Source organism: Taeniopygia guttata, chromosome Z (assembly GCF_048771995.1).
Source record: "Taeniopygia guttata chromosome Z, bTaeGut7.mat, whole genome shotgun sequence".
NCBI classification, from domain to species: Eukaryota; Metazoa; Chordata; class Aves; order Passeriformes; family Estrildidae; genus Taeniopygia; species Taeniopygia guttata.
Window position 1 is genome coordinate 64955599 of NC_133063.1, and position 24660 is coordinate 64980258.

Sequence of the window (24660 nt, forward strand, 5' to 3'; positions counted from 1 at the left end):
CGCTCGCTTTAATGGGGTGTCTTAAATTAACAATGCATGGTTTTTCTCCTCTCTTCCAGGGTGTTTGAAACCATAAAGGAAAGGAACAACCACAGGAGAAGGCATCGCCCACGGAAGGAAGCAGAGCCTCTCCCCAAGAAGAAAAGAGCAAATGAGGCCTGCAGCTGTCCAGGGCTAGCAAGAGTTAGCGGTCAAGAGGACTAGATAGCAATAAGATTGTTTGTTAAGTTTCTAGGGTTGTTTATTCTTCTACTTAGTTTACTAGATAGGAATCTCTCCATTTATTAGTTAAGATGCATTAGTATTATTAACGATGTATTAGTATTATTAGATTTACCAGTAAGTGCAAGAGGTTTGGTGTTCGCTATCTTTTGCCCTTTTGTCTTTGTTGAGACACAATCTGTCTTTATCATTAAACCAAAGTTTGCTCCATGACCTCTTTTTGTCTGCATGAAATCACTCAAGCAATGTTCGTTCCATTTGCTCGGTGTTGCAAACAGGGCATTTTCCCTGAGAGAAGAATCTGGGCACTTGGATGTCCCCCACAGGCCCAGCCCCTTGCTCAGCTGGCGGACTTACAAAGATCTGTCTCCGTTACTGCCACTGAAAGAAGGGTGGGGTTTCATCCTTTGATTCCTAAAAATCTCGGCTGCGAGTGCAAAGGGAGGCTTTGCTTAACGCAGTGGATTGGACCTAAAGGAGTGGTCCTGTCTCACTCTACTTGGAGGGATAAAAGCAGCGGGTTTAGTCCTTTCTGTTGCCCAGCAACAAAAACAACTTTGTTTCATTTCGGGGGACAGATGGACTTGACCACCTTCAAGGACTTTCCTAACCTCTCTGATTCTATAACATTCATATCCACATGCACAACTAAGTCATCAGGAGTTCAGTTTCAGTTTCTCTTTAAAGGACCAGTCTCCCGCTCTGGGCTTCACCAATCTCCTTAGCTAAAGCAGAGCGGGAGTGAACAGGATCCTCTCACTTCTAACAGCTTTGGTATTTGCAGCAAAGAAGAATCAAGCTCACTCCTTTATCCAGCCCAGCAAAGGGCACTGCCGGGCAAGGTTCTGGTAGCAGGGGCTGGGGAGGATGGACAGGGGCTGAGGGAGGGGGAATTGCCAGGCTGGTTCTGGGAAGCTGACCAAAGCTTGCCCTCGTCTGATGGAGGCCGTGGCAGCTGGTGGGATTTGGAGCCTACAAAGTACCTGCATTGCAGTGGGCCTTGTTACAGCTGCCCCCTCAGTTTGCTGCTGTGTGTGTAACACGCAGGCTGGGAAGGAAGCAAGATTGGCTCCTGCTTAACGTTAGGCAGGAAAGCACTAGAACCGGCTGGGTTTTGTCGTAGCTGGGACCTAAGCATTCAAACAAACACCAAGGCCCTTAGTGTGGAAAAGTAGTTCTGTTCGTGTTAGTGTTTTAGAGGAATGCCAGAGTTTTGAGATGAACATCTAGCTTCTTCAAGGCAGCTGGAAGATAGACATAGAAATTCTTCATTAGCTCTTGAAATCTATGATTTTTTTAAAGCATTTTTCATTCGCACAGATTTCTATTCTCCAGTTTTTCTTTGTTTTGAGTGTGTTCGGTATTAGGTTCTTACACATGTATTAATTTTAAAATTGGTACTACTGTGATTTACTCTTTATATTAATATGCAACTTTATCTGGTTACAAACAAAATCTTACCCTAAAACTCTGTCATCTTCAAATAATAGGCAAAGAGAAATTTTAATAAATATCTTCTTGTTCTATGTTGGAGGTAACTATTTTATTTGATTTTAAAGCTGTTCTCTTGCAGCCATGAGAGACTTAATATTTAAGGTAAATATTCTCATTTGCCTATCTTCATGTAACAGTTGATGTTAATTTTTTTCCTATTATATCCTAATTTCTCTTATTTCATCTATCTTCCTGCTTTCATATTACTTCTTCAATTAAATAACTTCTTAAGTTAAAAAAAAAGTCTATATTCATTATTTACTTAGAATAAGAAAAATACAAATCAAATGGCTCACACATGAACTGACAAATGAAGAAACTAAAGATATAGCATAGGGTAATTGTAATAAATGGCTTAACCAAAAATTTGTAAACTTAGTACCTCATCACTCATTTTCACTTGTCTGTCTTATTGAGATGGAGATGTGTCATCACTTTGCTGTAATTTAGCTTTAATAACATATCTGTTAAGTAGATGCCTGTTGAACAGACAAGCATGACTTAAATAATGACACTTCAGCAGGGAATTAACTTTCTCCTCTGCAATTAAGTAGCTGTCCGTCACATCAGCTCACTAAATCATCTTTCTCTATCTTCATTATTAAGTATTAGCTATTTACAGTGGTAGACCATGTAATAACTGTATTCTAGGAGAAGCTACTTGGTTTGAGTCCTTTCCATACTGATGGTACTGAGGAGGACAGAGAGGATAGTAGTAACTACTCAAAAATCTGAAGATGGGTGAGTTCTAGAGTTAGGAATGACAAAGGCATGTACTTGACTGATACAGTAATAAAATGTTAGGTTATTTTAATTGTGTCTTGTGTCTACAGCTACACTCACATTGCATACACATCTACAATCTTCATATTCTGCTCCAGATTTGTCAGATTCAGTTTAATTTTATTTTGCAGTGTTTGTTTTGGGATGGAGACCAGAGAGAATAGGACAAAAAGCATATGATGCTTGCTTCAAATTCTTCCATGCTACTTACAGTAAATGCTTTCTAAACCCTGAAATTCACACAATCACAGTTGCAAATGGTAAAGTAAAATCTTGAGTTCAATGATTTAGATTTCTCATGTACCATAGACCACAAAGCTTTATATAGTTAATCCAGTTTTAAGCCAAACATATGGAGTTTACACCAGACAAATGCAGAAGAAAGCAACCATTTAGTTTTCATCTAAATATGCTTTTAATTTTTTTTTTTTTGTTCCAGTGATTAGCCACTTCGATTTTGATGGAGAAACAATTTATTTTGTATTTTTTGCCTGTAATTTCAATTAATTATTATTGTGCTTACCTTGGGTAACTCCATTCTTTGTTACCATTTATTTTGCCCTGATAAGACACAAGTACATCTTAATAATCTTTCATCTTTCTTTTGGTTGCCCAGTCAAACTGAACTGATAAAATTCTAAGTTTCTCTAAGGTTTTATCTTTTCTTTAGAGTTGTTGAAAAGTTTTGTTTTATCTCTTTCGTACCCTTCCTTGTTCACTGAAACGCACAAATTAGTTAAGTGGATGGGGCCACTGGTGGTCATCTAGCCCAGCCTCTCTGCTCAAGCACAGTCTGCTACACCAATGGTACTCAGGATGCTGACAGCTCCTGAACATCTCTGGAGAGGGACACTCCACACCCTCTCTGCTCAGCCTGTTCCAGTGCACAGTCACCTGAACAGTAAATCAGTTCTTCATCATGTTCAGGTGGAACTATCTGGGCATAAGTTTCTGTCCTATTGCCTCTTGTCCTATTGCTCGGCACCACCAAGACAAGCCTGGTGCATCTCTCTGGCACTTTCCCTTCACATACTGATGGACATGGATGAGGTCCCCTCTCAGTTTTATCTCCTCGAAGCTGAACAGGCTCAGCTCCCTCTGCCTCTCCTCATAAGAGAGATACTCCCTCAACCTGCTGGCAGTGCTAAGCTATTGCTAATGCCTAAATTAATTAATTTTTTTAAAAAAATAATATTTTTTTGTATTTATAGCAGAACTGAACATTTTAGTTCTGTAGGTACTATACTTCTTTTAACTACTTTCATGAAATGCAGCCTAGGACTCCACAGAAATTACAAATTTCATTCTAGTGTAGCAAATTATTCTCTGTTTTATGTTTTCCCTTTATCCTAGGACTAGAATGCCTTCCAGTATATTTCCCTGCCTTTCTTCCTCTTGTTTCCAAGGGTTCTGAAGTGTACCATGACAGCATATTCCCACAAGTCTTCAGACATGTGGCCAGTTATAGCAAAGGGCATTTGCAAATATGCCTTAATTTTAAAAATAGTATTTCTCTTAAATGAAACCAAAATTACAGCTCTCTCAGGAATAGATTTCTTATTAATTTTTTTCTTTTTAGTATTTTGGGGTTTTTTGGTAGCTGTTTGTCTGGCTGCAAAATTGTTTCCAAAAGCATTAACATCTTGATTTGGCATACACTTCTGTGTGTACTGAGCAATTTCTGGATTTCAAATTAGGTAGTTTATTTCTAAAAGTTTAGCCAGACTGAGCAAAGAATATCTGTTTGTTAGTTCCTTACAATTCAAATACAATTATGAAAATAATATTGATATAGTCTAATAAATGAATAAAGTAATGCATTATTTTCCCTGAAATATATAGTGGCTACAGTTTTTCAAGATTTGCAATAGGGAGATAGTAAGTTAAGGTGGTAGAAGTAGCGATACTCTCCTCATTGAAAAGCTATTTTTCCAAAGCTACCTTTTGTTCATAAAGAGATTAGTTATATGAAGCAAATTACTACAGTATGTCTGCTAATTTTAAGATAAACAAAAACAACAATCAAAGAAACATTTTACTGGGCAATCGGTGCAATAGAAATATTAACCATTAAGTAAGTAGTGAAAAGTATCTTCTATTTCTCCTTTTAGGCAGCCTAAAAAAACAGCCTAAATGGGATCCTGACACTTATTGAATTGTGTATAGTTAATTATAAAAGCTTGGAACCATAAGATTGAAATTCCGTCTTTTTGCAAGTAGATCAAGGTCATGCTTAAGAATAATCTAGAAGTAGTGCATTGCAGAAAGGCAATCCTGAAAGAGAAGCAATGAGCTTCATCCTCCAAGGAACACACCTGAAAATTTTAGAGTAGTGCAAGTCAAATAGTCGGATGGAAGAGACAGATAAATTTAAACATGTGACACATGGGACCATTTAAATTCTTGCAAAACAGAACCAGATCCTTGAATTTCATGCCTCCTGACAGCAAAGGGAGCAATTTTCATTTCAGTCATGTTTGGAAGCTGTGTATTAAAATTAATACCCAAAACTTCTGGGTGAATTTTATTGTCCCAGATAAAGAGGCTAAAATAGTTTAGCTAACTTAATCCACCCCTCTGTAATCACGTTTCTGGGACAATCTAAATTTGTCCTATTAAATGAAAGAAGAGATGGGTTTTTTTCACTGCAAGTTCATTAGCTTTAACCTCAATTTAGTTACCATTTTAATATCAAAAAGAGACGTCCAGTAAACAATAAGACATTTTTAAAAGCTTAACCTCTGAACTGAATAACTATCACTATTAGCAATAACTATCAATATTAACTATCACTATTTACTTGGGCCATTGTGAAAAATCTTAACAAACTACATTCTGTTCTCTTCTCCCTGTGCTGAATGGCCTAAATTATTATATTGGTAATTTTCTGGTATTCATTACCTTTTCTCAAATGACAGCTGCAGTTAAGAGTAAAACTCTCCAATTCTATAGAAAAAGTTTTCCCAGTTGGATCTCATAAGCACAAACCAGGAGGTTTTTTAGGACCTCAACTAAATTCTGCTATGTTTAGCTTTTTTTCATACATTGTTATGCCAAAACATCAAAAGGTGCATAGTATTAAACTTTACACACCTAATTTTAAGGCAGGAGAAGTTGAGTTTGAAATAGTGATCCCAATTCATCATCCCATTATTTTCCATTGGTTCTACATTCTTCCTTCCATCTACTTTCTTGTCTGGTGCATTTTTGGTACTGAGAAGGAAATCCAATTCAGCTCAAAAGTAAAAACTAACCTAGTTTTGTAATTTCATTATGCTTCATTTTCCTGGTGCAACTTATTATATCTGGTATCTATCACATGACTATAAGACTATTTGCCTCATGAATAATAGTCATATATCCTAGGCACATTCATGTATTCAAAAGCTAATTTAGGTAGCTGAAGTTTAGGCATTGTTCTACATTGTACTCTATTATAGCATATGACTCCTCCTCTTGCTTTATGTAGTACTGAACTCCAAACCTTGTTACTAAAAATGCATCAAGTGGGTCAGTCAGGATGTGAAGCCAAAAAAAGGAACCACTGCAAAACTGCACTGTCGTGTCTACTGTGAACTCAGAGAAGGAACCTGTGACCTGAAACACACATTGTTGCAGCGCTGCAGATTTGCTCCTTTTGGCTTCTCACTGCTTGGGGGACAGGATAGAATGTCTGTGGTCCCACTGCATGAAACAGCCTGTCACAGTCTGGTTGATAAGAAAAGTATTTAATTTAAAGTCACGCTGAACTCCTGTAGGAAGGCGTTTTCCTTAGAATGGACTCTTTTCCTACCAAATCTGTAACCAGTTTGTGCTGAAGGAGGTTTCTGCAAAAACTCCAAGGTAAAAGGGAAGCATTTTACTGTGAAAGCCTGTCTTATTCTGGCTTTTGCTGCTTAAATACCTGAAGTATTAATACTGCTTTAACAAAACTTATTTGGATTGTTCATTTTGGGGGTTTCTTACTTTGGAAATAAGAAACTGCATTAGTTGGAGTTTTCTTCAATTATTGTTCCACAATGGGCTTTCTTTTATGTGGAAAATGCTGCATGCACATGAAGCTAATGTTATAATGTTCATGCTCTCACTGATGTGGTATTGCAGAGATTTCTGTGGGTATTGTCAAACATACTACCTCAAATCAATTATTCTTTACTTTCAAATTCAACAACCTGTTGGAAAACAGTGAATGGCTGACAAGCCAATGAATGTTACAAGGATCAACAGAAGGCTAACTTTTTTGTATGATTGGTATTTTGCAGTGTGAGACACAACAATTATAAATCATCTGCTGTTGCAGAGATTATGTACTCACAGCATCAGGGATTATGTAGCAGGGATTATGTACTCACAGCATCAAACCTCTGAGGAAAATTTACCTGATATAATTCAGCACAATGTCATCTGAAGAAAGTGGATGCATTGGATACAGGAATCTGCATAGGGCATCCATTGAAAAGCGCCATTACAGAAAAGTTAGAATTGTCACATAAATGAAACAGAACAATTTATCCATAGGATTTCAGAAAATTAATAGCAAGTAATTATTTAAAATTTCAGACTCCTTTGAAGTAACTACAATTCTCCGTACAACAATTTTCTCACTGAAAAAACATATAAAATCTTATAATGATAAGTATAATAAGTAGAAATAATGACTAATAAGTAGAAATAGTGATTTGCAAAAACAAGACATCTGTCATTGACTGCACTTCCCAAAAAGGCATTACAGGCTGCAACATATGATAAAGTAAGCTCCCATTCAGAAATTCTCATTCATGCAAGCAATCCTTGCTCATATAGGTAATTACAACAAAGTTAATGTGTCTTCTAATGAACATATAAACAAACCAGACCCCACTATTTTGGTCATTTCACATCAAAAAAGACACCTAGAATGAAAAAGATTCATTTTTACATTGGAGTCTGTGAGTCTGTGTAACACACAGCTCTGTGAAAAAGTGTGTTTAAAGCCTACACTAATTTCTTTTTTAAAAAGCAGCATAATATTTAGGTAGTTGTGAGAAGATTAAAATACAGAAAATATTTTGAACATAATGGTGGATTTAGGTAAATATGAAAAGCAATGCTCATATTTGCATTAATACAAAAATCTTCCATAATCACATCACTGATAATCCTTCTTCTATGCAGCTGTTAACAAGGGAATGTGCTTGTTGTCCCTATGGAAATTTAGTAAATGTAATGTGTTGCTTTTTCTCCATGATATTAAGGAATAGAAAAGTTTTCACAATGCCAAAAATTCAATTACATTAATGGACTCAAGTAATTCTTCCCTATGACTTCTTATTAAAAAAACTCCAAACCATATAAATAAACTTAATATGTGAAAAATATAATTCTTTAAGGGTACAGATACACTTGGATTTTAATCGGGTTGGCTTTTCAATCTTGGCTTTTTAATCCGTTTAGGCTGAAGAGAGCAAGAAATAACTAATAAAACAGTCCCAACCCACACAGAATGTCGCTAGATTCAGCACAGGTCAGGTGAATGCCAGCAACATATACTCAATCCTGCACAAAAAATCTGTTTCACTGTGCAAACTCTGATCTCAAAAGTGTATGCAAGTGCATATAAAAATACTTTGTCGAGAGAACAAAATATTGACAAGACACTGCATTCCCTGTGAAGCCCCAATATCCCCTGGGCAAAAAATATAATCCATTATAAATAAATGCTGGGCTACTCTCATTCTCCACAATACATCTTTACAATTACTCTCACTTTTTGTAAATGTATTACTACATAAAACATAGAAGAGAAAATTAGCAACAGCTGACTACCCGTTATCCTGAAGTATAAAAGCTGACTAGTTAAGTATCCAATGGAATCAAATGTTTCATGTGAAAACATCTACCTCTTGTGCCCAAAGTTGGAACTGCCACAGACAATTTTTATTAAGTGATAAAAAGTAAAGTTTAATATATTATTATTATTATCATTATTTCCCTTCAATGCTGAGTCATACTAATAATAAAGCTCTTCATAGCGTAAGGAGAATGTGGGTCTTTGCACAGTCCTTTTCTCTCTACGGACTTAAAAATCAGGGCTCAGTGAGGGACAGAGTCTCCTATGGAAGAAGGTCGCACCAGGAAATAACAATGTAAAAAAAAGTTTCAAAAGCACAGATTTCTAACACAACTAAGTTAAATTAGATGCCAAAGCTAAGCTCACTTCAAAAATCTTAGCATAACTTCAAGAGCAAGAAGTACCTGAAGAATATGAATTTTTATTTTGCTGCTAGGAGGCTTATCAGAATTCACATTTATTTAGTGTGGGTAGAAATCAGTAAATGGTATCAAAATCTTTAGAGAACCATATTTAGTGTCTTTAACCTGTTTTTGTGGAGATGTTGGCAAGGTTTTCTATTCTGTATTCCTCCAACCTCTCTTGTAAAACTTAGTTTTATAGGTAATTTATTTCTGATTTTTTTTCTGTTCCATATAGTTTTCATACCTTTTTTTCCCTTATTAGTTTAGAAAAGATTTTCTGTACTGCTTCCATGTCACAGTCTCAATTAAAAGAGCACCAGAAAGGCCAGAATGGGCCAGAACAAGAGGTCATCTCTTAAGCTCCTTGCTTCAAAGAAAAGAGATACGAGATTTCCCCCAGCCTTCCTTTATGTTTGGTTCCTAACGTATGGGAAGTTGACTGCCACTCAGAGAAACTAAAAAGGGGAAAACAACGTACAGAAAAAAAGGAAGAGCAGTATTGATGTAAGTCCAAAGCAGTGGAGAAGGGATGCACTTAGGTACCCAAACTATTGAGCTCCTACACAGCTTTAAAATTACACCTGTTGTTTCAGGAAGCCTGAAAGTTCATCTCCACTTAGAAGAGTTTTGCTGTTATACTCTCTTCTGATATATCGCCTGGATTCAGATACACTTCAATGCATTTGCAAGGACTTGGGTAAAAGTAGCCCGCTCTTCTAATTACTAAGTCTGCTTAAATTAATTTTAAGTGAAAAATATATAAGTCCTCATTTTTTTTTGAAAAGCAAGTATCATAGTATTCTGTAAGTATCACAGAATCATTAAGGTTTGGAAAAGACCTCCAAGATCATGAAATTCAACCTTTGACCAATCACCACCATGCAAAATAACCATAGTACTAAGTGCCACTTCTTGAAGGTCTCCAGGGATGGTGAATTCCCACTTCCCTGTGCAGTCCATTCCAATGCTTAGCTACTCTTCCAGTGAAGAAATTCCTCCTGATGTCCAACCTGAACACCCCTGGTGCAGTTTGAGGCAATGCCTTCTCATCCTGTCTCTTGTTGCCTGGGAGAAGATACCAACCCCCAGCTGGCTAGATCCTCCTTTCAGGCAATTGCAGAGAAACACGGTCTCCCCTGAGCTTTCTTTTCTCCAGAATAAACAACATGAGCTCCCTCAGCTAAACCTCACAGGACTTGTCCTCCAGAGCCTTCACCAGCTCTGTTGCCCTTCTCTGGAATTGTTCCAGGACTTCAATGTCTTTTCTATCATGAGGGGCCCAGAGCTGGAAGCAGGATTCCAGGTGTGGCCTCACCAGTGCTCAGTACAGGGGGACAATCCCTGCCCTGGTCCTGCTGGCCACACCATTGCTGATCCAGGCCAGGATGCCATTGGCCTTCTTGGCCACCTGGGCACACCCTGGCTCATTCCACTGTCACCAGCACCCCCAGGGCCTTTCCAGCCATTCTGCCCCAGCCTGTGGAGCTGCCTGGGGTTGTTGTGACCCAACGGCAGGACCAGCACTGGCCTTGTTGTACCTCACACCATTGGCCTCAGGCCGTGATCCAGCCTGCCCAGATCCCTCTGCAGAGCCTTCCTGCCCTCCAGCAGATCAGCACTCCCACCCAGCTTGGTGTCACCTGCACACTGCCTGAGGGTGCACTGGAGCCCATTGTCCAGGTCATCAATGAAGGTGTTAAGCAGGGCTGGCACCAGTACTGGTGACTGGCCATCAGCTGGATGTAACTCCATGCACCATCACTCTCTCAGCCTGGCCATCTAGCCACTTTTTTACTTAGGAAAAAGGAAAAAAATAATAAAAGAACCCCCATCCAAGCCATTGACTGTCAGCATCTACAGGAGAATGCTGCAGAAGGGAGTATGAAAGCTTTATTGAAGTCCAGGTAGAATACATCCACAGTTTTTCCCTCATCTATTCAGCAGGCCACCTGCTTATAGGTCCCCAAAACTGCCAGAATTCAAGAAGCAGTTTAGACAATGCTCTCAGCCATTTGGTGGGACTTCCCCTCTGCAGGGATAGGAATGCTAAAAAAATTGCTTGGAAACTGCAGAAAGAAACTGCAGTTTGGTCTTTGTCTCCCTGTTTTCAAGGAATTGGACATTATATACTAAGCTGTATTAAAGAAATGCCTTTGTCAAAGCAGAGGGCATCCAGGGTGAAGTCTCAATCCTTTAACTTTCTTCAGTTCCCCCAGTCCCAATTCTAACTGTATGTATGTGTGGGTGAGGTTGTGTTCTCTAATGCTCAGCATTATTTCTGCCCTAGAAGCAAAGCCCAATACACAAAGCTCTGCTGAGGAGAACCAGATGCAGACCACCCTGGTCATTGTGTAGGTATATTCCCTGCGGTTCCAACTGGATTCCTCACTCCACACCCATACCCTCAGTATTCGGACTACTGTGCCAGGTTTGTCTATGTTATATGCTCAATTTTGCAGTTTCAAAGTAATTCCTTTTCCTAGACTCTTTTTGGATGTCCTGGTAGACATTCTCCTTTTGTACAACACTGACCATTACTTTGGCTTTGCTTATTCCATCCCTTTATTTTTCTAATAGCATAATTATTACAAGCCTTGCTTGTTGTGAAGCACCTCAGACCACTAACAAGCAATGTTTTTTCTCTGTAACACATTTTTAATTTTAACATTTTTCTCTGTAAAAAATTTTTTCTCTACCCAGTGAAAAAGGGTAATAAAAATGCAGCTGTCTTCTTTTACTAGTATTTCATGATTCAGTCACTAATGATAAAAAGAAAGAAGAAATGCAGAAGTCAAAGGTCATGGAAGCAGAAGTTTCTCATGAGAATGGTGTCAAAAGGTTTGCACAACACATTAGCAAATCTTTAAATTATTTATTAAAATTTGAAAGGAAGTATGTTTAAGACCTCTGCTACTCTTAGATGATAGTTGTTTGTCTGATAGTGGAACAATACACCCATCTCCTAAGATACTGTTTAATTTCCAATGAACTTTTTTAGAAAAGCTTTCATCATGTAAGTTCAGTTATGGAACAAAGAGGTATAGAAGGCCAAATAGGATTTTGTCTCATCAGTGTCATCTTATTTCATATTTCTTCCATGGGAAAATGAATGACTGAAGTAGCTTGGAATTTAGAAACAAAACTCTGGATTGTAGTTCACTGCTTCAGAGAAAAAGGAATTTTTGTGTGGTATTTGCTGTTTTGACTCAAGTGATTAGATGGAGTGAACTGCTTTATGAGGTACTGGATCTAATAACCATGCAACACCAAAGCATTATAAATGAAGAATTAGATCACCAGCAAGCTTGGACTTAGTGTTCCTGAGAGCAGAATAGATGGGTCATCCTTGCTGTATCATCTCAAGTACATAGTAAAACCAGCCATGATAGTAGTATAAACATCTGAATATTTTTTAAAGACTCATCACAATGGTTTGCCAGGAGAAAACACAATTTTTTTTTCTCAATTTCAAAAGATGTATCAAACAAGACATAGAAGGAAAAATACGACTGAAAACAGAGGATGCTTCTGTTTTTCTTTAAAATAAAACAGGAAGCCTGAATAAAGTGTCAGCTTTTGTGATCAGAAGGGGATGTGTAGCCTGACTTGCATCATATGTGGCATTCTTCAAATATAGGTAAAGTAGACTGATGTGTCCCTTAGAAGAGAAAGCATAGAAAGGTAGCATGACTTTAGTTCCCATTCCACCAGACTACAAATCTTTGGTAGAAGTTGAACCAGTCCATTAGATAATGTACGTGCTGATTTCTCATTTTTCAGCTGCTGAACTGTGTTATTAAAGGAGTATCTACACATTTATCTAGCTGCAATCGGAATAGTGAACTGAAATATGTAAGAACAGACACACCACCAAAGATCTATCTAGCCTCAAATACTTATAAGTATTACCAGAATCAGATCCTTATGGAAGAATATAAGAATGAGGAGACTCTATGATATTTCTCTGTATCACACTTGTGGTTCAGAAACTTCCCGAGCCAGTGATGTATCAATAATCTTTATGTTCAATAACCTTTTCTTTCATGATTTTGTTCTTTGAACTCATGGAAACTTCTGCATCAACAGTACTTCATAGCAACTACCAAAGTACAAATTCAGTCATGCTGTAGGACAAGTGTCTCTTTATTTCGGACCTACAATCTACTGGTTTTATATGATAACTCCAAGCAGATGGGATAATGAGTCATATTTTCTGTGCAATTCATGACTTTATAGATATAGATCATAAACCAAAATGATCTCTATCAAATGTCTATTTTCTAGGCCACAGACTATAGTCGATTCAGCTTTTTTCCTCTCATATATAAGTCATTCTTTATCTTGATCTCTCTCTAACATTTCAAGTTTTGTTAAATACATCCTCAGATGTATTTAACAATACACTGAACAGACTAACTATGAATTTATTTAAATGAAGCCTATGCTTTAAAAAAGGCTTGTGAATACATATTGAAAATAGCTTCAACAGTAAGAGCTCATAAATGTGCATTATACTTCCTTTGTTTTAGTCTTTGAAATAGTAAATGAAAGAAATCTACTTTTCTCATCTATTTCTAAGCAGATTACTTTTTAAAAGTATGGAAAAATATGTATTTACATGATTCAGTGAGAGTAAGAAGAATAATTATCAAAGACATAGTCAGATATAATTATTTTAAAATTTAATTTAAATTATTTTTCTTAATTTATATATTAATCATTTAAACTTTCTTATAATTATATCAACATTTATATATATACCATTCCATTTTAATAATAAATGCTAATTATCAACTTAATAGTAACAAGAAAGTTTATTAAAGTAATATATTTTAAAAGGAAATTTTTCATATAAGTTGCATTTCCTATTTTTTTTTTTGAGAAACAGAACATGTCTGAGCAATAACTCTTAATCATAGGAAAAAACCTCAAGATTTAGTTAACTAAATACATGAGTTAGCTTTTGAATATCAGTGGTAGGGTCCTGAGAAACCCTTATCTCATCCCAGAACAACCTAGAGATATTGTTCAACAGAACACACAATTCCATGGCCTTAGGAATGCCAGGTAGGAATGACTGCTACTCAGATGTGACTGAAAGGGAATTGTCTGGCAAAAAAAAATGCTGGTTTGTTTGGGTTTTTTTCCCCCTTATCTGAAATTATCTTTCTAGTTTTATTTCCAAAATGTTATTTCAACTTTCTCATTCTTGGTCCACCAGGAAAATAATTTATTGATCTTTTCACCCCTTTAACATACAAGTGCACTTGAGTGTAGCAATTGCTTACAGACATTATTCTCAACCAGTTAATTAGGTTCTTTCTAGAAACTATTCATAAATTATCATACATTAAAAAAAATCTATTAGGATAAGTAACACAAGTGTTTCACCCTTAGGAAAATGTGAAGACTAACCATTTTTTGGCATTACACATTTAATTTTTCCCTTTGTTTCTCCTGCAATAAGAGACTATCCTATGTTTCTCACATAAATCCTATTACACTCTTGTTAAGAATTTTCTCTTCTGTGATCATCACCTGAAAGAGCCACCATAATTTTCTGAGACTTCATTCTTCCTTTTTGTTCATTCCAGTTTCTAAAACAAATTTTCTGCTTTCTCTTATTTACTTCCATGTTCCACTTTATATTTTGTTTTCAAATACACTATAAATCAATTAATCAATAACAAAATGAGTATTAGGCATAATGTGAATCTGCTACTGAATGAAACAGGGACTCCAGTGACAGAGGTTAAAGAGAAAGCAGAATTACTGAACACCATCTTTGCTTCAGTCTTCACTGCCAAGGCCACCCCTTAAGGAGTTCTAACCCAGAAGATCAGGGAGAAGGTTTGGAAAAAGAAGGACTTTCCTTCGATTGAAAAGGATTAGGTAAGAGACTATTTAGTCAAACTTAACATCCTCAAGTCCATAGACCCTGACCAGATATATCCGTGACTGCTGAAAGAGCTGGTGGACACCATTGTGAGACCATCTTTAAAAGGTCATGGAGATCAGGAGAGGTGCTGAGGACTAGAAGAAAGCAAATGTCACCCTGGTCTTCAAAAGGGGCAAGAAGGAGGATCTAGGAAACTACCAGGCAGTCAGCCTCACCTAAATTCCTGGGAAAGTAACTGAGCATTTCATTGTGGAGATCATCTTTATCCACATGGATGATAAGAAGGTGATCAGGAGTCATCGACATGGAGAAATCACAGTTGCTCAGCCTGATTACTTTCTATAATGAGGCAAATACCTGGATGGATGAGGGAAAAGTAGTGGATATAGTCTACCTCAACTTCAGCAAGTCTTTTGACACTATCTCTGATGACAGGCAAGCACAAGGTCCTGCACCTGGGGAGGAACAACCCCAGGCACCAGCACAGCCTGGGGCTGACCTGCTGGGGAGCAGCACTGTGGAGAAGGACCTGGGGGTCCTGGTGGACAAGAAGCTGTCCGTGAGCCAGCTGCATGTCTTGGGAGGCATTAGCAAGAGCATTGCTAGCAGGTCATGGAAGGTGATCCTGCCCCTCTATTCAGCAGTGGTGAGGATATAGCACTCCAGATGTTCCAGGCTCCTCAGAACAACAGAGACATGGAGCTCCTGGAGCAGGTCCCGCAGAAGCTACATAGATGATGGGAGGACTGGAGCATGCCACTTACTAGGAAGGGCAGAGGGAGCTGGTTTTGGTTAGCCTGGAGAAGTCTGAGATGGGATCTATTGATGCATAAGTATCTGAAGGGAGGGTGTCAAGAGGATGGACCAGGCTGTTTTTAGAGACTCCAAACAATAGGACGAGAGGCAATAGGCAGAAAATGGAACACAGAAATTCTACTTGAACATGAGGAAGAACTTCTTTACTGAGGGTGAGGGTGCCTGAGACCTGGAACAGATTGCCCAGAGAGGGTATGGAGTCTATTTCTCCAGAAAAGAGATTATTTAAAAGCTGTCTGCACACACTCCAAAGTACTGTTGGTCTAGGGAAATCTGCTTGTGTTAGGAGGTTGGATAGATGACCTAGAGTGGCCTTTGCCAACCGTAGCCATTTGATGATCCCTTCTGATTCTGTGATCTACTTAAACAGGCACTTTTCTGCCTTTTTTTTTTTCTCCGTTTGACATAATATATGCTGCATGCTGTAGAAATAAGGTGTTACTTTTGAAGGGTATTGTTCTCCAGCTATGGAGGAAAGAAGCATGATATATTCATTCAACATCAGTAAAACCTGTTCTGGTAGCACTGTAATCTATACCAGAACTAATGCATAGTTGACTCCATGGCAAGAAAATCACAATGTGGTTATAGTGTGCTTGCAATACACTAGCCTTCTCTCTGTTATGGACAGTTGCTCAAAATTGCCTCTTTTCTCTTTTTATTATTGCGCATATTGTAATTGCTGCTTATCCAGCAATCTCAATCTCAAGAACTGAATAGAGGTTCTTTAGGAGAGATCTAAAATGACTGGAAGATACAGGAACACTCTGAGATCTTACAAACCTCCTGTTCTTTTTATAAATCTTATCTATCTCTTTATTTCTGCCAAATGACTCACTTGCAGTATCTTTAGAAATCAAACATGAACACAATACATATTACCTGCACTAGTGTAGATTAAAGGTAGAACATGAAGGATGTGCCGGTATCCAAGCAACACCAAAATTGAAGTCCTTAGTAAGTGTGGCTTGACTTGCTTTAAAATCTCAGGATCCGGTAGGACATTTGAAGTACTCCAATTGTCAAGGCATGTATTTCAAGAGAAGCCTAACTCAGTGGAACGTCTAGATAATGGAAGCACAATAAAGAAGAGATGTTATAATAAACAGATAAACCATGTACATGTACCCTCCTCTTAAAGTCTTTAATCTAAATGAGATTAAAGAGATCTTTAAATAAATGTACATTACAAACTGTAACTATCAAACTAAAACACTAATTAAGGCAGATATGTTACAGTATAAATTGTTTTTCTAGGCACAAGGTTTTAAAAAGTTATTTCAGCTTCATTACTTAAACCAGTTAAATATTTTATTGCAACTGCAGACTCCATGCTTCTCTAGATTAAGGAAAGGAGAAGATAAATTGGCAAACTCAAGCCTATAGTTATTTCACTAATAGATCTAGAAGGAAATCTAGAATTTATATAGAAAAGGCCAATCAAGACTGAAACTGTAACTGGTGACTTCTTCAGAATGATAGTTATAACTAGCTAGGGTATTTGAGAGAATCCACCACAATCTGAATTTCTTCTCCTACTTAAAACAAATCTGAGAAAAAGCCAAATGCTTTCATTTTTCAGGAGTAGGGGTTTTAAGAAATTAGGATATAGTGCAATAAATATTTGAACACAGTTTTCAACAATTTAAACCTATTGAGGTCTATCAGCATTTCTGTCATGGGAGTAATGGGAAATTGTTGGCAGTTGAATTTAGGTTTCCTGCTTTGATATCATATTTGATGGGATGGTGTTGTGTTGCATTGAGCAGTTTCTTTAGTTATGATTTTGCACTGGGTGGTTTTGTTAAATTATTCTGAATGGTTTACTTTGTATTACATGGTTTGTTCCGTATTCCCCCCCAGAGTCCTGTGGTGGTGGTTTTCCCCCAGGTTGGTTCCTTCCTTCATCCCTCCCATCAGTAGCATCCCATGGGCTGTAGCTCCTCTCCTGCCAGGAGCCAGACTCTTTCTTCTCCTGGATGGGACTCTTTCCCCCGGAGTAGTTCTACAGTAAAGTTGTGGGACGTTAATCCCAAGACAGAAGAGCACCTCTTGTCTTTTGCTTTTGTCCTTGTCAGAGAAGCTGGGGTCCAGAACAAATAATATTTTCAATTACAGGGGAAGTTTTGAAAACTGGTTCACCTTCCATTTTACATGGATTTTAATTACTATCAAACACACCAGGTCTCATACCAGTATAAGAGTATCACAGCACTTATTCCATTGGAAATATTTGTATTTCTGTAATAGTTTTAAATCTAATCCCAATCTTTTTAATTCCAATATATATTCTCTATCCAAAAGTAATATGTAATATTATGTTTCCAGTTCTATTAACACCTATTTTGCATGTTTATGCTTGAAGAAATTAAAAACAACTCTACAACTGAATTGTTTTATTTTTCAAATGTTTCTGCTTTGTGCTCTATGTTTTTGATTTTTGCCTTCTACTTTTCTTATTCATCATTTAGCTAAGATCATCATAACCATTTGGAGGAATATTAACCAATGAAGATAAGATATACATGGTATAATTTTAGCATTTACAGAAGAGCTGTATAATAAAAGGAATAAAAGAGAATTTGGAGTATGAGTTGATATGTGAGCTCAACTTCAGTGGATAACATGGTAGCCAGTCCTCCTACAAAGGAATAGAGAACTGGTACTTTTGGAAAAAACTCATCTGCTGTCATTGCAGTCACAAGTCTTGATTCACTTGGAGGGAGGCAGATTCAAGTGTTTTTCAGGCTCAGGACTACTGGAAGCTGAGTTCATGCCTCAGATTGAAAACCCATTATGTCAGGTTGGGGAAAGAGCTCTTGGTGCTTAATTTTAAAGTAACTTATTATGCATCAGATTTCTAGATAATTACTGAACTAAAAGTCATATTACAAGAAGTTTGGATTGTATAATTACTTACCCTTTATCAATGACATTTAAAAGACAATACTCTAATGCATTTGTGTAGACTCTGCAATATCAGCATATTTTGCAAATATGAGAGTCTATCAGCAACATTCAAAAAAGTGAAGCTTTTAGCAATTTGACATTTCTCTTCCACAGAGCTTGAATTCCATTAAAAAATAATTTTCAATGCATCTCTTGTCTTTTTCATGACAAATAACATCCTAGTAATCTGAGCCACAAGAGGGCACACAATAAGCATTTGGCAGCCCAGTGGCCACAAATATATATCTTTGTAAAAAACACTGCAAAGTATCTTGCGTAAATGTTTCAGAAAGCCTAGAAAAGTTAATGTTTGTTGGAACTACAAAATTACAGCTTGTTGAGCAATGTAAATATTTTTCCCTTCAAGCGCATATGTAAGCATGAGTTTTGATGAAAATGCTTATGTATTTATCCATAAAAATACATCTTCCCTTCCATTAAGCCTTAGAAATTATTTCTCAGTGCAATTAACTTCTAAATGAAAGAAACTAGAATAGATCTACCTTACAAACTGTTGATTTGGCCTCCTATAGATTACTCCTTCCTACACTATATGTGCCTGGTACACAAATATAAGACATAGCTAGCAACCTCTTCATGTAAACAAAACTATGTTTGCAGTCAAAGTTCAAGTGCTGTCTCTGTTACAATTTGAAATAAATAGGCATAGTCTGAAAAACAGAGACAATTTCTAAGGACTGCTGATAGGAATTCTCAGATCTTTCTATAGAGGGAAATGGGTGTCCATTTTTGTCTGATTCAGACCCAATTCTCCACAAGCCTATTCTGGTTTTTGGTGCTTTAAAAATCAGAATGTAGAATTCTCTCCAGCTCTGTGTGACTGAGAGGTGTCTGCCTCAAATCACTGCCTAAGTACCAATAGTTTCTGTGACAGTTTATGGTAGTAATAATAAGCTACTTCTCTCTACAGGGAAAGAAAACTATGATGACTGCTACTGTAAACAAAAATCAAAATCTAAAAAACAATAGGCAAAATGGAGAGAGTCAAGAATATTCACCCTAGGACTTTCACAATCTAAACCATGGCTTTCAAAAAACAGTCCTAGAGATTAAAAAAAGCTGTGAGAGATCACTAAAAAATTAAAACACTGGCACCTATAGAAGGCAGCTATTGAGGACAGCTACCTTTACAGCAGCCCCATACCCTTAATAAATCCTTTACTGGTAAATAATTTTGCAAAAAGGATTAAATAAAAAGATAAATAAAAAATTTGCTTCGTGTTGCCTCAGTTTCAATGAGAAAAGTAGAAGTTGCTGTAGAGCAAGCAAGTAAAAAAGCTGCTGCAGAGAAATATCCCCCCTGCCTTTTATTTTTCTTTCTCTTCAAGATAAAAAGTATTGATTGTGGACAGGTAACCTTTTGGAAATTAATTCAGTTCTAAGGAGGAAAAGGTTGCACTTCACAGGCATATGTCAGGAGATGGATTGCAGGCTGTTTTTATGAACACAGATTATTCCTGAAAGACTAGGGGAGATGGGAAAGATGTACATGGGAAAACACAGCATTATTCCTTTTTACAATCCTATGTAAAAAGGAATCAGGAAAAACTTCCCTCAGAAGACTTCTAACTACACTTTTATATTTCTGGTGTCGCTTCTAGTCCAGGTTACCTTACTTCTACCGTCAGCGTGGAGTACTAGCACTCGTGACACGGTCACTAGAAGCAACAAACGAGCCGGTGCTCTAGGCCAAGCTTTGCACTTTTAAGGGCTCGGCAGAGGGGCGGCGGGGCCCGCCTGGGGCCCTTCCCCCGGCCCCGGCCCCGGCCCCGGCCCCGGCCCTGGCCCTTCCCCCGGCCCCGGCCCCGGCCCCGGCCCTTCGCCCGGCCCGAGCCGCCGCTCCGGCCGCACGTCCGGGCCGGGCCGCCCCGCCCCCGCCGCGTGACCGCCCGGCTTCCGGGAGAGCGCCGGGCCGGCAGCACCGCGGGCGCCGCCTCGGCAACTTCGGCGGGGCGGGCGGCGGCAGCAGCGGCAGCAGGGCCAGCAGGGCCAGCAGCGGCAGCAGCATGTCCGGCAACGGGCTCACCTACAGCGAGCAGGGCGGAGAGGCGGCGCCCGAGCTGGCGCAGGAGGCGGCTCCCACCGTGACCCCCTCGGCGCCCGCGGCCTTCGGGCTCTTCAGCAGCGACACCAAGAAGTAAGGAGCTCGCTGGGCTGTGGGCGGTGCGGGGCTGGCGGGGCATCCGCGGCCAGCGACGGCTCCAGGGGCGCGCCGCGCCTCCCCATGACTGCCGTCGTGACTCCGCGGAAAAGTTCCCGTGCTTACGTTTAAACAGAGTGGGTTACTTATAACCGATTCTTTTAGTTTGTTTGAAAAACTGCTTATCGATTCTCCTCTAACCGCGGTGGAATTGTCCTAATTTTGCCTTCAAATGTGTATATATATATAAACTGTTCGTAAAAAGAAGTGTTCGTGATAGTTGTCGTTGGAAATGTAGTGGATCAAGTCGAGGCGGCCAGCTCGAAGTGGGTGTTAACAGTGTTAACAGTGTCTTGGTCAGAAGTCAAAATGAGGAAATGAAGAAGGTAAAAAAACCACCCAGCCAAGTGCACTGGTATAAATAGCTTTCAGCTCCTTAAGGTAAAAGTGGATTGGAGAGGAAGAATGTCCAAATGAAAGGATCAAAAGGTTTGCTAAGCTGGAATTGTATTCTACAACAAATTGGAAATCTATTCCAAGAGCAACCAATAAAAAGCACCATAAACTTAAGGTCTCATGTACATTAGAAAATCAATTGCTGCGTCTTCAGTTTGATTGTTCTGCACAAAGAGAACATCTATGCTCTGGAAACCTCAACTGATGTGTTTATTTGTGAGCCACAGCAGAGTAAATCACGAAAACATGAAGCTGCAGGCACTCTAATGCTTAGCTCTATAAGGCAGTAGCTGATGGGCCTCCTCAGTTTGCCAGATGAGTCTCAGTTCTTTTTCCCCTTCTATTTTGCTAAATACTTCACTTTTTTGTTCTGTTCCAGTTCAAATTTTCTCTGCTCTAGTATAAATGTACTTTTGTAGATTTGTGTGTTTTAGCTGATTTACATTGTTTGCACTCTTCTTTCCTTATCCCCTTCCATAGAAACAACTTGGCACTTTATTTTCAAACTATTATTTTGCAACTTTCTTTTTTCCACGGAGTGGACGGTGTGGTAAGATATCATTGATCATGGCCATAATTTTCTAAATAACTCATAAACTTATGACTGTTTTGCAGGGGAAGTATAGTTCTCTGTTTTATTAAATGCAGGAGCTGAAGTGAGTGATTCTACCTAAGGCTCCCCAGTGAACATAGGGAAATACAATTCTGGGGTCCTGAGATGTTTTCTACATGTGTATGTATATGGATGTCTTTTAGTATGGAAGAACCAGCAGCTTGTGATATGTGAGCATGCCAAATTAATTGACTGCTCCTCTAGACTTGCTCTTACAGGAGTGTAATCGTCTAAAGGAATGACTTGAGAGGAAAACAGACATGGCTGTCTGTGGTCTTTTGTAGCTGACAAGCAAATTCTTGCTGAAATGGAGTGTTATCCACAAATCACTTAACGCAGTTCGCTTAACACTTGTGTGGTTAAGCTCTGAGTACGGATTGGGTAGTTGAGGTACAGAGGCTGTGCAGGGAAGGTGATTTGTGTAGTGTGAAAAAACCACTGGACTGCAAGGGAAGATTATTGTTAGAAAAGCAGACTGAAGCACTCCAGTTGGAAAATGTAGTACTCATTCATCAAGCATATACGTTGTATTTCTAATAGTTCACTCTAGTAATAGTGAAAAACCTGCTCATCACAAGGCAATATAAGAGAATATAGAGAAGTGCAAGATGTGTCCTTGCATCTTGTGCATGAAGGTGTGGGTTTAGTGAAATATTTCACTAGTGAAATGAAAATTACTCTTAAGTTCTTTAAAGGTTGTTTGCTGATCTCTCTAGATTCTCTCATCATTGCTGTTATACTCATGTCTGATATTATTGTGTTGTTTCAATGCTTGGCAAACTTTTTTTGTTGCTGAGGAAGGGGGGATTCTTCCTTAGGTCTTCTGATGATACAAGAAATAATCCTACTCAGCAGAGGGATACATATATAATTCATGGCCCAGAACATAGGTGCAGTGACAGCTGGACCAGAGCCCTGTGCTTGCTTGTTGCCAGTCAGTCAGAACAATATCATGAAGTTAATGTATAAGTATCAAGATACTACTGTAAGCACTTAATTGAAAAAGTTCCAGTCTTTTTTCTTTCTGTTGTCTGTCTTCCCCGTTTGTCATGAAGAAGTAAGCCAAAATGGTTACGAAGATAATGAAGTGGTTAGAATAAGTTGTCTCTGATTTTGCGACAGAAGAGCCCACGCAGCGGCACAAATCAGTGTTGGTAGACTTAAATCTGAAATCCAAAGTTGGTCTAATATGAAGTATTTGTCCTGTTTTTTTCCTCAATTTTAGTAGGACTACTCTACTGAAGTGCATCTCATGTAAAAGCTTTGAGTATTCCTTGGTGTAAAAGCCTATGTGTCATTCTCTTGCTAGAGCTGCCTTTTTTACCTTGAACATTCTATGATCTATCCACTAACTTTCAATTACAAATACAATTTCAATTTGATTAATGAACATAGTATTTTCAGTACATGCTTGTATTGTAGTTTGGTTCAAATGTGTGCTATCAGTATTGAAAATATCTTAGTTTGTCAAAATATCTGTCCTGGTGACATCTTTATCCTGACAAAGTGTAGTTTTACTGTTAGCAGATAATTAAAGATAACTGTTTATTTCATGGTCTTTTACCTTAATATAAGCAAGGTGCATTATGTTGCACACACCATGTGCAAACATTGTTTCTCATTAGATAATATACTGTATGTATCCACTGCAGTGAAAAAAAATAGAAAACATAAAACCACAATTTTGGTCTGCTTCTGTGAGATGACTACATGTTCAGGACAAAAGAGAGGAGGTGAGGAGGAGGGTTTTCTGATCTCGCTGTAGTATTGCAACAAGTACATATGAAACTGATTTCTTACCAGTGTTGACTAAACTAAAACTATTACTGAATAAGAGATTTTATAACAAATGTATTATGTTGGTGCTAGCTTTTTCTGTGTGTATTTAATCCTGACTAAAGAGGCAAATAGAACTTGTGGTTTTGGTATGTATTGCTGTTAAAACCTTTTGGTTAGTGAGATGAATGAAGTAGATCTGGTGTTTGGGGAATGGGATTTTTCTATTCTTTTTGTTAAGCATCTCAACAACTAAATAATTGAAAGATCCTACATATCTGAAATGAGTCAGTCTGAACCTTCTTGTGTGGAAAGGGCCCTGTTGCATGACTGGAGATGCCTTTTGTTTTCCTTCCTCTCTTTCACACTTGAACTTGATCATGAACTTGAACTGGCATGTATGATATTCCTTGATAAATCTTGTATATTTATGCTTCAAGAATGTATTTCTGTGTCCAGGTTGGTAGTTTGACACTTGTCTGTGAACTGGAATATTCTAGATATTCACATGTCCCACATGTTTCAAAAAGAAGAGAAAGGGTCAGGTTCTGGTCCCCAGAGTAATGGAGGCAGTCTGCAGAGAAGTCTTTGCCCATAACAGATGTTTTCAGCAGAAAATTTGTAAGAGCCAATAGGTTATGTGAATCTTATGTACAAACTGAATCCAGCTTGTGGGCCTCAAGCTATTTCTCCCAGTTCTAGATTGATAGACTCCATGCAGTAAGTACTGCCTAGCTGGATTTTCAATATCTATTTAGTGTAGAGAAATACTATGTGATTCACATCACCTAAGTTTATAGAATATTTTTATAGCTATGTTATGCCTTATTACATTATTACTGTTTTAAGTGGAGGAGTGAAAATTCTAATCACCTTCCAACATGTAAGAGTACCTGGAGAGCTAATTAGAAACACAGAATCCCTGTTAATTGCATATATTAGGGTACAACTATAACTACCTACAGTTAATTGCAGACAGAGAATTTTTGTCTATGTTAATTGCATTTTAAACAAAACTTGCCTGCATGTAAAATGAAAATATAATAATGTTTGGTACTTGTAAGTGGTACAATTTCAGCAATAAAACTAGTTATTGCTGTAGCTGATAAAATGTAAAAACTTAAGAGGTGAGCCATAGGAGTAACATCAGTAGATGTCAATTGTTAAGTGCAGTATTGAAGCAGATGGCAAAATTTATAACACACATTTTCAACTTTACTGATTTTCATCTTTAAACTATTTCTGCCAAGCAAAATA

At 38.1% G+C, this 24660-nt stretch overlaps 2 protein-coding genes across 5 annotated transcripts in view; one reads left to right on the plus strand and one right to left on the minus strand.

The window, feature by feature from the left end:
* LOC115491104 (uncharacterized) overlaps positions 1 to 20585 on the minus strand; it is a 105020-nt gene extending 84435 nt beyond the window's left edge. The window contains exons 1-2 of one of the 2 annotated variants that reach the window (XM_072922673.1): positions 20445 to 20585; positions 16331 to 16512 (exon numbers count right to left, since the gene is read on the minus strand). The gene's annotated coding sequence lies outside the window, so the exon portion shown is untranslated. The remainder of the gene's footprint in view (positions 1 to 16330; positions 16513 to 20444) is intronic. The other variant, XM_041711289.2, reaches the window with a different exon arrangement.
* AP3B1 (adaptor related protein complex 3 subunit beta 1) overlaps positions 20281 to 24660 on the plus strand; it is a 155358-nt gene continuing 150978 nt past the window's right edge. For 2 of the 3 annotated variants that reach the window (XM_072922672.1, XM_030258594.4), the window contains exon 1: positions 20282 to 20555. In XM_072922672.1, the coding sequence (XP_072778773.1) occupies positions 20425 to 20555 (131 nt within the window). In that variant the 5' untranslated portion in view covers positions 20282 to 20424. Of the gene's footprint in view, positions 20556 to 24660 lie in introns of all 3 variants that reach the window. The other variant, XM_030258591.4, reaches the window with a different exon arrangement.